The sequence below is a fragment of the Salmo salar genome, unplaced genomic scaffold, assembly GCF_905237065.1.
Source record: "Salmo salar unplaced genomic scaffold, Ssal_v3.1, whole genome shotgun sequence".
NCBI lineage: Eukaryota > Metazoa > Chordata > Actinopteri > Salmoniformes > Salmonidae > Salmo > Salmo salar.
In genome coordinates, this window is record NW_025548419.1 from 1 (window position 1) to 15,716 (window position 15,716).

Below are 15,716 nucleotides of genomic sequence, written 5' to 3' on the forward strand. Positions count from 1 at the left end.
CTCCTCCTGTATACTAGGGGTGCCACCCTCCTCCTGTAAACTAGGCGTGGCCCACCCTCCTCCTGTATACTAGGGGTGGCCCACCCTCCTCCTGTATACTAGGGGTGGCCCACCCCACCCTCCTCCTGTTTACTGGAGCTACAACAGGGATCCACCCCCTCCTGTTTACTGGAACAGGGGTGGCCCACCCTCCTCCTGGATAGCTACATTTTACATTTACATTTAAGTCATTTAGCAGACACCACCATAAAACAACAATGAGAGTCATTTATTTCTGACTACAGTGGGCTTTTTAAGAAAGAGAATAGCCAAACACCAAATTTTGCCATCAGTCACGCAGTCAAATTTGTAGTAGTTTGAAACTTTTGTCTAAGACAATACTAGTACTGCTCTTCTACCACCTACCACCATAACACAGTCAATTCATGTAGTTACCACCATAACACAGTCAATTCATGTAGTTACCACCATAACAGTCAATACATGTAGTTACCACCATAACACAGTCAATACATGTAGTTTACCACCATAACACAGTCAATACATGTAGTTACCACCATAACACAGTCAATACATGTAGTTACCACCATAACACAGCCAATACATTTAGTTACCACCATAACACAGTCAATACATGTAGTTTATATCTACCACCATAACACAGTCAATACAGGTAGTTACCACCATATCACAGTCAATACATGTAGTTTATATCTACCACCATAACACAGTCAATACAGGTAGTTACCACCATATCACAGTCAATACATGTAGTTTATATCTACCACTATAACACAGTCAATACATGTAGTTTACCACCATAACACAGTCAATACATGTAGTTACCACCATAACACAGTCAATACAGTTACCACCATAACACAGTCAATACATGTAGTTTACCACCATAACACAGTCAATACATGTAGTTACCACCATATCACAGTCAATACATGTAGTTTATATCTACCACCATAACACAGTCAATACAGGTAGTTACCACCATATCACAGTCAATACATGTAGTTTACCACCATAACACAGTCAATACATGTAGTTACCACCATAACACAGTCAATACATGTAGTTACCACCATAACACAGTCAATACATGTAGTTTACCACCATAACACAGTCAATACATGTAGTTACCACCATAACACAGTCAATACATGTAGTTTACCACCATAACACAGTCAATACATGTAGTTACCACCATAACACAGTCAATACATGTAGTTTACCACCATAACACAGTCAATACATGTAGTTTACCACCATAACACAGTCAATACATGTAGTATACCACCATAACACAGTCAATACATGTAGTTTACCACCATAACACAGTCAATACATGTAGTTTACCACCATAACACAGTCAATACATGTAGTTACCACCATAACACAGTCAATATATGTAGTTACCACCATAACACAGCCAATACATGTAGTTTACCACCATAACACAGTCAATACATGTAGTTACCACCATAACACAGTCAATACATGTAGTTTACCACCATAACACAGTCAATACATGTAGTTTACCACCATAACACAGTCAATACATGTAGTTACCACCATAACACAGCCAATACATGTAGTTTACCACCATAACACAGTCAATACATGTAGTTTATCACCACCATCACACAGTCAATACATGTAGTTACCACCATAACACAGTCAATACATGTAGTTTACCACCATAACACAGTCAATACATGTAGTTACCACCATAACACAGTCAATATATGTAGTTACCACCATAACACAGCCAATACATGTAGTTTACCACCATAACACAGTCAATACATGTAGTTTAAACCACCATAACACAGTCAATACATGTAGTTACCACCATAACACAGCCAATACATGTAGTTTACCACCATAACACAGTCAATACATGTAGTTTACCACCATAACACAGTCAATACATGTAGTTACCACCATAACACAGTCAATATATGTAGTTACCACCATAACACAGCCAATACATGTAGTTTACCACCATAACACAGTCAATACATGTAGTTACCACCATAACACAGTCAATACATTTAGTTTATATCTACCATTATAACACAGTCAACACATGTAGTTACCACCATAACACAGTCAATACATGTAGTTTACCACCATAACACAGTCAATACATGTAGTTACCACCATAACACAGTCAATACATTTAGTTTATATCTACCATTATAACACAGTCAATACATGTAGTTTACCACCATAACACAGTCAATACATGTAGTTTACCACCATAACACAGTCAATACATGTAGTTACCACCATAACACAGTCAATACATGTAGTTACCACCATAACACAGTCAATACATGTAGTTTACCACCATAACACAGTCAATACATGTAGTTACCACCATAACACAGTCAATACATGTAGTTTACCACCATAACACAGTCAATACATGTAGTTACCACCATAACACAGTCAATACATGTAGTTACCACCATAACACAGTCAATACATGTAGTTACCACCATAACACAGTCAATACATGTAGTTACCACCATAACACAGTCAATACATTTAGTTTATATCTACCATTATAACACAGTCAATACATGTAGTTACCACCATAACACAGTCAATACATGTAGTTTACCACCATAACACAGTCAATACATGTAGTTTACCACCATAACACAGTCAATACATGTAGTTACCACCATAACACAGTCAATACATGTAGTTACCACCATAACACAGTCAATACATGTAGTTACCACCATAACACAGTCAATACATGTAGTTTACCACCATAACACAGTCAATACATGTAGTTTACCACCATAACACAGTCAATACATGTAGTTTACCACCATAACACAGTCAATACATGTAGTTTATATCTACCACCATAACACAGTCAATACATGTAGTTTACCACCATAACACAGTCAATACATGTAGTTACCACCATAACACAGTCAATATATGTAGTTACCACCATAACACAGTCAATACATGTAGTTACCACCATAACACAGTCAATACATGTAGTTACCACCATAACACAGCCAATACTTGTAGTTACCACCATAACACAGTCAATACATGTAGTTTACCACCATAACACAGTCAATACATTTAGTTTATATCTACCATTATAACACAGTCAATACATGTAGTTTACCACCATAACACAGTCAATACATGTAGTTTACCACCATAACACAGTCAATACATGTAGTTTAAATCTAACACCATAACACAGTCAATACATGTAGTTACCACCATAACACAGTCAGTACATGTAGTTTATATCTACCACCATAACACAGTCAATTCATGCAGTTTATTTCTGACCACAGTGTGTTGTAACTCTTGTTGTTGCCTGTGTCTTAGTAACAGTAGGGCATCAGAGAGAGCCTCTTGTTACAAGCCTGCTGAATATTTCATGGTGTTGAGAAATGAACACAGTGCCTGACCACACTACTAGAGAGAGAAAGGGGAGGAGAGAGAGAGTTGGAGAGAGAGACTAGAAAGAGAGAAGGAAAGGTAGGTGAGGAGGAGGTGAAAGAGAGAGACAGGTAGAGAGAGAAAGAGAGACATAGAGTGTCCAATTCTCCCATTCACAACTCTCTTTACCCTGTTAGCTTCGATGCTAATTCGGTCAGACCAGAACTCTATCGGGTCTATATTCCTCTCCGTTTCCTACAGATCCTGTCCACCTCTGACCCTCCACCTTTGACCTTTCACGTATCCCTCAGATCGAGTGTTGTGTCCTGGAGTCCATCCCAGAGTCATCAAGGTCGTCCAGAGACGAGACCCAGTTGTTATCGAGAGATGAGAAGGATACTCTCTACTCAGCTGGGATGCTAGCCTCCTCCTCACAGCAGGCGCATGCTAACAGCTACGGCTCACAGCAGACGAACAGCCAACCGTTCTGCACACTGAAGGTAAGAAGCCTTCCTAACAGTCAAGTGACATCAACACCTCAGGGTTAGCTTTGTTAGTCTACTGTAAGGACCGAAATAACTTGGAACAAGAAGCAGTGCTCACAATGCTAAGTCTAGAAAGTACGTTTTGCTTTATTAGTGTAATGATGAACCGTAATCATGTGGAAATGATAGTGAACAACACACTGTAGCTGACTAAAGAGAAAAACAAGACACAGAGGCCGTATGCTAAATCAACAGTGGTTATATGCTAAAGCAACAGTGGTTATATGCTAAAGCAACAGTGGTTATATGCTAAAGCAACAGTGGTTATATGCTAAATCAACAGTGGTTATATGCTAAAGCAACAGTGGTTATATGCTAAAGCAACAGTGGTTATATGCTAAAGCAACAGTGGTTATATGCTAAAGCAACAGTGGCCGTATGCTAAATCAACAGTGGTTATATGCTAAAGCAACAGTGGTTATATGCTAAAGCAACAGTGGTTATATGCTAAAGCAACAGTGGTTATATGCTAAAGCAACAGTGGCTATATGCAAAATCAACAGTGGTCGTATGCTAAAGCAACAGTGGTTATATGCTAAAGCAACAGTGGTTATATGCTAAAGCAACAGTGGTTATATGCTAAAGCAACAGGGGTTATATGCTAAAGCAACAGTGGTCATATGCTAAAGCAACAGTGGTCGTATGCTAAAGCAACAGTGGTCGTATGCTAAATCAACAGTGGCCGTATGCTAAAGCAACAGTGGTTATATGCTAAAGCAACAGTGGTTATATGCTAAAGCAACAGTGGTTATATGCAAAAGAAACAGTGGTTATATGCTAAAGCAACAGTGGCCGTATGCTAAAGCTACAGTGTTTATATGCTAAAGCAACAGTGGCCGTATGCTAAAGCTACAGTGTTTATATGCTAAATCAACAGTGGCCATATGATAAAGCTACGGTGTTTATATGCTAAATCAACAGTGGCCGTATGCTAAAGCTACAGTGTTTATATGCTAAAGCAACAGTGGTTATATGCTAAAGCAACAGTGGTTATATGCTAAAGCAACAGTGGTCATATGCTAAAGCAACAGTGGTCATATGCTAAAGCAACAGTGGTTATATGCTAAAGCAACAGTGGTTATATGCTAAAGCAACAGTGATTATATGCTAAAGCAACAGTGGTCATATGCTAAAGCAACAGTGGTCGTATGCTAAAGCAACAGTGGTCGTATGCTAAAGCAACAGTGGCCGTATGCTAAAGCAACAGTGGTTAAATGCTAAAGCAACAGTGGTTATATGCTAAAGCAACAGTGGTTATATGCTAAAGCAACAGTGGTTATATGCTAAAGCAACAGTGGTTATATGCTAAAGCAACAGTGGTTATATGCTAAAGCAACAGTGGTTATATGCTAAAGCAACAGTGGCCGTATGCTAAATCAACAGTGGTTATATTTTAAAGCAACAGTGGTTATATGCTAAAGCAACAGTGGTTATATGCTAAAGCAACAGTGGTTATATGCTAAAGCAACAGTGGTTATATGCTAAAGCAACAGTGGTTATATGCTAAAGCAACAGTGGTTATATGCTAAAGCAACAGTGGCTATATGCAAAATCAACAGTGGTCGTATGCTAAAGCAACAGTGGTTATATGCTAAAGCAACAGTGGTTATATGCTAAAGCAACAGTGGTTATATGCTAAAGCAACAGGGGTTATATGCTAAAGCAACAGTGGTCATATGCTAAAGCAACAGTGGTCGTATGCTAAAGCAACAGTGGTCGTATGCTAAATCAACAGTGGCCGTATGCTAAATCAACAGTGGCCGTATGCTAAAGCAACAGTGGTTATATGCTAAAGCAACAGTGGTTATATGCTAAAGCAACAGTGGTTATATGCAAAAGCAACAGTGGTTATATGCTAAAGCAACAGTGGCCGTATGCTAAAGCTACAGTGTTTATATGCTAAAGCAACAGTGGCCGTATGCTAAAGCTACAGTGTTTATATGCTAAATCAACAGTGGCCATATGATAAAGCTACGGTGTTTATATGCTAAATCAACAGTGGCCGTATGCTAAAGCTACAGTGTTTATATGCTAAAGCAACAGTGGTTATATGCTAAAGCAACAGTGGTTATATGCTAAAGCAACAGTGGTCATATGCTAAAGCAACAGTGGTCATATGCTAAAGCAACAGTGGTTATATGCTAAAGCAACAGTGGTTATATGCTAAAGCAACAGTGGTTATATGCTAAAGCAACAGTGGTCATATGCTAAAGCAACAGTGGTCATATGCTAAAGCAACAGTGGTCGTATGCTAAAGCAACAGTGGCCGTATGCTAAAGCAACAGTGGTTATATGCTAAAGCAACAGTGGTTATATGCTAAAGCAACAGTGGTTATATGCTAAAGCAACAGTGGTTATATGCTAAAGCAACAGTGGTCGTATGCTAAAGCAACAGTGGTTATATGCTAAAGCAACAGTGGTTATATGCTAAAGCAACAGTGGTTATATGCTAAAGCAACAGTGGTTATATGCTAAAGCAACAGTGGTCGTATGCTAAAGCAACAGTGGTTATATGCTAAAGCAACAGTGGTCGTATGCTAAACGCAGGCAGCCATCTCACTCTCTGGAGCAATAGTCACAGCTCAGCTAACTGAGATATGAGTCAAGTGTGTAAATAGGAACTAGTCAACCTAGGTTATGTTTTTATCCTCTAACCCTTAGAGAAGTGGCCTATTCCAAATTGTTTATACTTCAGTAAATATTGTTCAGTCTGCCATACTCGTTTCCTGTGTCATACTGACCTGTAGACATGTCACTGTTCTCTCTATAGGTTCCTGTATCATACTGACCTGTAGATACATCACTGTTCCCTCTATAGGTTCCTGTATCATACTGACCTGTAGATACATCACTGTTCCCTCTATAGGTTCCTGTATCATACTGACCTGTAGATACATCACTGTTCTCTCTATAGGTTCCTGTATCATACTGACCTGTAGATACATCACTGTTCTCTCTATAGGTTCCTGTATCATACTGACCTGTAGATACATCACTGTTCCCTCTATAGGTTCCTGTATCATACTGACCTGTAGATACATCACTGTTCCCTCTATAGGTTCCTGTATCATACTGACCTGTAGATACATCACTGTTCCCTCTATAGGTTCCTGTATCATACTGACCTGTAGATACATCACTGTTCCCTCTATAGGTTCCTGTATCATACTGACCTGTAGATACATCACTGTTCCCTCTATAGGTTCCTGTATCATACTGACCTGTAGATACATCACTGTTCCCTCTATAGGTTCCTGTATCATACTGACCTGTAGATACATCACTGTTCCCTCTATAGGTTCCTGTATCATACTGACCTGTAGATACATCACTGTTCCCTCTATAGGTTCCTGTATCATACTGACCTGTAGATACATCACTGTTCCCTCTATAGGTTCCTGTATCATACTGACCTGTAGATACATCACTGTTCCCTCTATAGGTTCCTGTATCATACTGACCTGTAGATACATCACTGTTCCCTCTATAGGTTCCTGTATCATACTGACCTGTAGATACATCACTGTTCCCTCTATAGGTTCCTGTATCATACTGACCTGTAGATACATCACTGTTCCCTCTATAGGTTCCTGTATCATACTGACCTGTAGATACATCACTGTTCCCTCTATAGGTTCCTGTATCATACTGACCTGTAGATACATCACTGTTCCCTCTATAGGTTCCTGTATCATACTGACCTGTAGATACATCACTGTTCCCTCTATAGGTTCCTGTATCATACTGACCTGTAGATACATCACTGTTCCCTCTATAGGTTCCTGTATCATACTGACCTGTAGATACATCACTGTTCTCTCTATAGGTTCCTGTATCATACTGACCTGTAGATACATCACTGTTCCCTCTATAGGTTCCTGTATCATACTGACCTGTAGATACATCACTGTTCCCTCTATAGGTTCCTGTATCATACTGACCTGTAGATACATCACTGTTCCCTCTATAGGTTCCTGTATCATACTGACCTGTAGATACATCACTGTTCCCTCTATAGGTTCCTGTATCATACTGACCTGTAGATACATCACTGTTCCCTCTATAGGTTCCTGTATCATACTGACCTGTAGATACATCACTGTTCCCTCTATAGGTTCCTGTATCATACTGACCTGTAGATACATCACTGTTCCCTCTATAGGTTCCTGTATCATACTGACCTGTAGATACATCACTGTTCCCTCTATAGGTTCCTGTATCATACTGACCTGTAGATACATCACTGTTCCCTCTATAGGTTCCTGTATCGTACTGACCTGTAGATACATCACTGTTCCCTCTATAGGTTCCTGTATCATACTGACCTGTAGATACATCACTGTTCCCTCTATAGGTTCCTGTATCATACTGACCTGTAGATACATCACTGTTCCCTCTATAGGTTCCTGTATCATACTGACCTGTAGATACATCACTGTTCCCTCTATAGGTTCCTGTATCATACTGACCTGTAGATACATCACTGTTCCCTCTATAGGTTCCTGTATCATACTGACCTGTAGATACATCACTGTTCCCTCTATAGGTTCCTGTATCATACTGACCTGTAGATACATCACTGTTCCCTCTATAGGTTCCTGTATCATACTGACCTGTAGATACATCACTGTTCCCTCTATAGGTTCCTGTATCATACTGACCTGTAGATACATCACTGTTCCCTCTATAGGTTCCTGTATCATACTGACCTGTAGATACATCACTGTTCCCTCTATAGGTTCCTGTATCATACTGACCTGTAGATACATCACTGTTCCCTCTATAGGTTCCTGTATCATACTGACCTGTAGATACATCACTGTTCCCTCTGTAGGTTCCTGTATCATACTGACCTGTAGATACATCACTGTTCCCTCTATAGGTTCCTGTATCATACTGACCTGTAGATACATCACTGTTCCCTCTATAGGTTCCTGTATCATACTGACCTGTAGATACATCACTGTTCCCTCTATAGGTTCCTGTATCATACTGACCTGTAGATACATCACTGTTCCCTCTATAGGTTCCTGTATCATACTGACCTGTAGATACATCACTGTTCCCTCTATAGGTTCCTGTATCATACTGACCTGTAGATACATCACTGTTCCCTCTATAGGTTCCTGTATCATACTGACCTGTAGATACATCACTGTTCCCTCTATAGGTTCCTGTATCATACTGACCTGTAGATACATCACTGTTCCCTCTATAGGTTCCTGTATCATACTGACCTGTAGATACATCACTGTTCCCTCTATAGGTTCCTGTATCATACTGACCTGTAGATACATCACTGTTCCCTCTATAGGTTCCTGTATCATACTGACCTGTAGATACATCACTGTTCCCTCTATAGGTTCCTGTATCATACTGACCTGTAGATACATCACTGTTCCCTCTATAGGTTCCTGTATCATACTGACCTGTAGATACATCACTGTTCCCTCTATAGGTTCCTGTATCATACTGACCTGTAGATACATCACTGTTCCCTCTATAGGTTCCTGTATCATACTGACCTGTAGATACATCACTGTTCCCTCTATAGGTTCCTGTATCATACTGACCTGTAGATACATCACTGTTCCCTCTATAGGTTCCTGTATCATACTGACCTGTAGATACATCACTGTTCCCTCTATAGGTTCCTGTATCATACTGACCTGTAGATACATCACTGTTCCCTCTATAGGTTCCTGTATCATACTGACCTGTAGATACATCACTGTTCTCTCTATAGGTTCCTGTATCATACTGACCTGTAGATACATCACTGTTCCCTCTATAGGTTCCTGTATCATACTGACCTGTAGATACATCACTGTTCCCTCTATAGGTTCCTGTATCATACTGACCTGTAGATACATCACTGTTCTCTCTATAGGTTCCTGTATCATACTGACCTGTAGATACATCACTGTTCTCTCTATAGGTTCCTGTATCATACTGACCTGTAGATACATCACTGTTCCCTCTATAGGTTCCTGTATCATACTGACCTGTAGATACATCACTGTTCCCTCTATAGGTTCCTGTATCATACTGACCTGTAGATACATCACTGTTCCCTCTATAGGTTCCTGTATCATACTGACCTGTAGATACATCACTGTTCCCTCTATAGGTTCCTGTATCATACTGACCTGTAGATACATCACTGTTCCCTCTATAGGTTCCTGTATCATACTGACCTGTAGATACATCACTGTTCCCTCTATAGGTTCCTGTATCGTACTGACATGTAGATATGTCACTGTCAGTGAGGCTCAGAGAAAGTGTTAGTTTATTTCCCGTGTTTAGAGTCATTGGGCCAGCTGGATCAGTGTCATTGGGCCAGCTGGATCAGTGTCATTGGGCGAGGTTCAGAGAAAGTGCTAGTTTATTTCTCATGTCTAGAGTCATTTGGCCAGCTGGATCAGTGTCATAGGCCAGCTGGATCAGTGTCATTGGGCCAGCTGGATCAGTGTCATTGGGCAAAGCTCAGAGAAAGTGCTAGTTTATTTCTCGTGTTTAGAGTCATTGGGCCAGCTAGATCAGTGTCATTGGGCCAGCTGGATCAGTGTCATTGGGCCAGCTGGATCAGTGTCATTGGGTGAGGCTCAGAGAAAGTGCTTGTTTATTTCGCGTGTTTAGAGTCATTTGGCCAGCTGGATCAGTGTCATTGGGCCAGCTGGATCAGTGTCATTGGGCGAGGCTCAGAGAAAGTGCTAGTTTATTTCTTGTGTTTAGAGTCATTGGGCCAGCTGGATCAGTGTCATTGTCACAGGATCCAACGAAATTGGCGCCCCTCCTCGGTCGGGCGGCGCTCGGCGGTCGTCGTCGCCGGCCTATTAACTGCCACCGATCGTTGTTTCTGTGTCGTTTAGTTTTGTCTGTCTGTTCCGCACCTGTTTTGTGTATGTCATTAGTGGGGGCTTATTTAATGTGTGTTTTCAGTTGGGATTTTGTGCGGGATTGTTTATTGTCCACGTTGTGTTATCGACAGTTTTTTGTAGAGGGATTTACCAGGCTGCGCTCCTTGCCTTGGAATTATATTTTGTGCTTTACGGGCGCAGTTAACAAATACGTGAACTTTGTATAGCGCCCTGTGCTTTTCGGCGTTTGTGTGAGTAAGGATTATTAAAAGACACTCACTTCCAGCACCTCTGTCTCCTGCACTTGATTCCACCCATCAGCCAGTCCAAATCAGACGTGACAGAATCCCGCACCAAAACTTATGGAGTCAGCAGGAGCAGAAGCGCCATCCATGGCTGAGCAGGTCTCCCAACATGCCGGCCTCCTCCACCGCCTAGGCTTGGCCATGGATCAGGTGTTGGCCCGGTTGGAGAGATGGGAGAGAGGTGCCTCCCCAGCAGGACCAGCTCCGGTCCCTCACCCTGCGCCCCTACCCACATCCACTGAAGCGGGTGCCAGCGGGATCCGGATTTCACCTCCCAGGGAGTTCGATGGGACGGCCGCTGGGTGCAAGGGGTTCCTCCTCCAACTGGAACTGTACCTGGCGACCGTCCGCCTCCCTCCGACGAAGAGAGGGTGAGCGTCCTCGTCTCGTGTCTCACGGGTCGAGCCCTGGAATGGGCCAATGCGGTCTGGGATGGTCCAGACTCGGCCCGGGGTGACTACCCTGAGTTCACCCGCCGCTTCCGGGCGGTTTTCGATCATCCCCGGAGGGCAGGGCGGTGGGTGAGCTACTATTCCATTTGAGACAGGAGATGAGGACCGCTCAGGATTTCGCGTTGGAATTCCGGACTCTCGCCGCTGGATCGGGGTGGAACGAGCGGGCCCTGATAGACCACTATAGGTGCAGCCTTCGCGAGGACGTCTGCCGGGAGCTGGCATGTAGGGACAACACCTCCACTCTGGACCAACTGGTGGATTTGTCCATTAGATTGGACAACCTGCTGGCTGCCCGGGGACGTTCCAGTCGGGGCCTGTTCGTTCCGCCTACCAGTCCTCCCGCTCCACAGCCCATGGAGATAGGGGGGGCTGCATCGAGGAGGACTGGAGGGGGGGTCTCTCCTGCACCCGATGTGGACGCAGAGGACACATTGTGGACCGGTGCTGGAGAGGTCCCTCCGGGAGTTCGGAGGGCAGGCAGAGCACTGCTTCGACCCCCCAGGTGAGTCCGCACCAGCCACACCCAGAGCCCCCTGTCGACCACTTGTACACCTCCGTTTGTTTTCCTAATTTTTCCCCTCACTTCCAGTATAAGGCGCTAGTCGATTCAGGTGCAGCTGGGAGTTTTATGGACCATGGGTTAGCTAAGAGGTTAGGGATTCCCCGGGTTCAGCTGGACCACCCCTTCCCCGTGCACGCCCTAGATAGTCGACCGCTAGGGTCAGGCCAAGTAGGGGAGGTCACCGTGCCACTGGTTATGCAGACGTGGGGGGGTCATGTGGAGCGTATCAGCCTGTTCATCATTGACTCCCCAGCGTTCCCAGTGGTACTGGGAATCCCCTGGCTAGCCACACACAACCCCCAGATTTCGTGGGGGCAGAGGGCTCTGACGGGGTGGTCGAGGGAGTGCTCAGGTAGGTGCATAGGAGTTTCCATCGGTGCGACTACGGTGGAGAGTCCAGACCAAGTCTCCACCGTGCACATTCCCTCAGAGTATGCCGATTTGGCTATCGCCTTCAGTAAGACGAAGGCGACTCTATTACCACCCCATCGACGAGGGGATTGTGCGATAAACCTCCAGGCTGACGCGGTTCTTCCTAGGAGTCACGTGTATCCTCTGTCTCAGGAGGAGACAGTGGCTATGGATACATACGTCGCTGAGTCCTTGAGACAGGGATACATTCGGCCCTCTAAATCCCCCGTCTCCTCAAGCTTCTTTTTCGTGAAGAAGAAGGAGGGAGGTCTGCGCCCGTGCATTGACTATAGAGGTCTAAATGCTATCACAGTGGGTTTCAGTTACCCGCTACCTCTCATTGCTACGGCAGTGGAGTCATTTCACGGGGCGCGCTTCTTCACGAAATTGGATCTCAGGAGTGCGTATAACTTGGTGCGTATCCGAGATGGAGACAAATGGAAAACCGCATTTAGTACCACATCGGGCCATTATGAGTACCTCGTCATGCCGTATGGGTTAAAGAATGCTCCCGGTGTCTTCCAATCCTTTGTGGACGAGGTCCTTAGGGACATGCTCGGGCAGGGTGTGGTGGTGTACATCGATGACATCCTGATCTGCTCCGCCACACGGGCCGAGCATGTGTCCCTGGTGCGTAAAGTGCTTGGGCGGCTGCTGGAGCATAACCTATACGTCAAGGCTGAGAAATGTGAGTTCTTCAAAAGAGCCGTCTCATTTCTAGGATATCGCATTTCCACCTCGGGGGTGGAGGTGGAGTGTGACCGCGTGACGGCTGTGCGTAATTGGCCAACCCCAGCCACTGTGAAGGAGGTGCAGCGGTTCTTGGGGTTCGCTAATTATTATCGGAGGTTTATCCGGGGTTTTGGCCAGGTAGCAGCTCCCATTACCTCACTGATGAAGGGGGGGGCGGTGCGGCTACGATGGTCAGCAGAGGCGGACAGAGCCTTCCATCGTCTGAAGGTTCTGTTTACCAATGCACCTGTCCTGGCGCATCCGGACCCCTCTTTGCCATTCATAGTGGAGGTGGACGCGTCCGAGGCTGGGGTAGGAGCTGTGCTGTCGCAGCGTTCGGGCGTTCCTCCGAAGCTCCGCCCATGCGCGTTCTTTTCTAAGAAGCTGAGCCCGGCGGAGCGCAACTATGATGTGGGGGACCGGGAGCTGTTAGCCGTGGTCAGGGCTTTGACGGTGTGGAGACATTGGCTTGAGGGGGCACGTCACCCTTTTCTCATCTGGACCGACCACCGTAACCTGGAGTATATTCGGGCAGCGAGGAGGCTTAATCCCCGTCAGGCGAGGTGGGCCATGTTTTTTACGAGGTTTAACTTCACTCTCTCGTACATTCCAGGTTCCCGGAACCGGAAGGCTGACGCACTGTCGCGTCTCTACGACACCGAGGAGCGGACCATCGATCCTACTCCCATACTTCCCGCCTCCTGTCTGGTGGCACCGGTGGTATGGGAGGTGGATGCGGACATCGAGCGGGCGGGTCGGTCAGAACCCACTCCACCTCAGTGTCCCGTGGGCCTGAAATACGTTCCGCTTGGTGTTCGCGATCGACTGATCCGATGGTCCCATACTCTACCCTCCTCGGGTCGTCCTGGGGTGGAACGGACAGTGCGGGGCCTGAAGGGGAGGTACTGGTGGCCCACCTTGGCTGAGGATGTCCGGCGTTATGTCTCGTCCTGTTCAGTATGCGCTCAGTGTAAGGCTCCTAGGCACCTACCTCGAGGGAAATTACAGCCCCTCCCCGTTCCACAGCGGCCCTGGACTCACCTCTCGGTGGATTTCCTTACGGATCTCCCGCCGTCTCAGGGGAACACGGCGATCCTGGTCGTTGTGGACAGGTTCTCTAAGTCCTGCCGTCTGCTCCCTTTGCCCGGTCTTCCTACGGCCCTGCAGACCGCGGAGGCCCTGTTCACCCACGTCTTCCGGCACTATGGGGTGCCCGAGGACATCGTATCTGATCGGGGTCCCCAGTTTACGTCCAGGGTATGGAAATCGTTTATGGAGAGGCTGGGGGTCTCGGTCAGCCTGACCTCGGGGTTCCACCCCGAGAGTAATGGGCAGGTAGAGCGCATCAACCAGGATGTGGGCAGGTTCCTGCGGTCGTATTGCCAGGACCGGCCAGGGGAGTGGGCGCAGTTCGTGCCATGGGCCGAGATGGCCCAGAACTCTCAGCGCCACTCCTCCACTAATCTGTCACCCTTCCAGGTGGTGCTGGGGTATCAGCCGGTCCTGGTGCCATGGCAACAGAGCCAGACAGAGGCTCCTGCGGTGGAGGCATGGGTCAAGCGCTCTCAGGAGACCTGGAACGCGGTCCAGGAATGTTTAAGGAGGGCGAGCGAACGACACAAGGAGAGCGCTGACCGCCACCGCAGTGACGCCCCCGTGTTTAATTCGGGGGATAGAGTCTGGCTCTCGACCCGGAACATGCCTCTCCGCCTGCCCTGCCGGAAGCTGGGTCCGCGGTTTGTGGGGCCGTTTAAAGTCCTGAGGAGGATAAACGAGGTGTGTTACAGGTTACAACTTCCTTCGTATTACCGCATTAACCCCTCGTTTCATGTGTCTCTCCTCAGGCCGGTGGTAGCTGGTCCGCTGCAGGACAGTGAGGTGCTGGAGGCCCCCCCGCCCCCCCTGGACATCGGGGGGAGCCCGGCGTACACAGTCCGAGCCATCCTGGACTCCCGACGTCGGGTAGGGGGCCTGCAGTACCTCGTGGACTGGGAGGGGTACGGTCCGGAGGAGAGGTGCTGGGTTCCGGCGGCGGACGTTCTGGACCCCTCTATGCTGCTGGACTTCCACCGTCACCAACCGGATCGGCCGGCGCCTCGCCCTCCGGGCCGTCCCCGAGGCCGGCGTCGGCGCGCGGCTCCAGTCAGGGGAGGGGTACTGTCACAGAATCCAACGAAAGTGGCGCTCCTCCTCGGTCGGGCGGCGCTCGGCGGTCGTTGTCGCCGGCCTATTAGCTGCCACCGATCGTTGTTTCTGTGTCGTTTAGTTTTGTCTGTCTGTTCCGCACCTGTTTTGTGCATGTCATTAGTGGGGGCTTATTTAATGTGTGTTTTCAGTTGGGATTTTGTGCGGGATTGTTTATTGTCCACGTTGTGTTATCGACAGTTTTTTGTAGAGGGATTTACCAG

At 46.0% G+C, this 15,716-nt stretch overlaps 1 protein-coding gene across 2 annotated transcripts in view; it reads left to right on the forward strand.

The window, feature by feature from the left end:
• Positions 1 to 3,509: 3,509 nt before the first annotated feature.
• LOC106595229 (multiple PDZ domain protein) overlaps positions 3,510 to 15,716 on the forward strand; it is a 51,878-nt gene continuing 39,671 nt past the window's right edge. For both annotated transcript variants that reach the window (XM_045712365.1, XM_045712366.1), the window contains exon 1: positions 3,510 to 3,938. In XM_045712365.1, the coding sequence (XP_045568321.1) occupies positions 3,855 to 3,938 (84 nt within the window). In that variant the 5' untranslated portion in view covers positions 3,510 to 3,854. The remainder of the gene's footprint in view (positions 3,939 to 15,716) is intronic.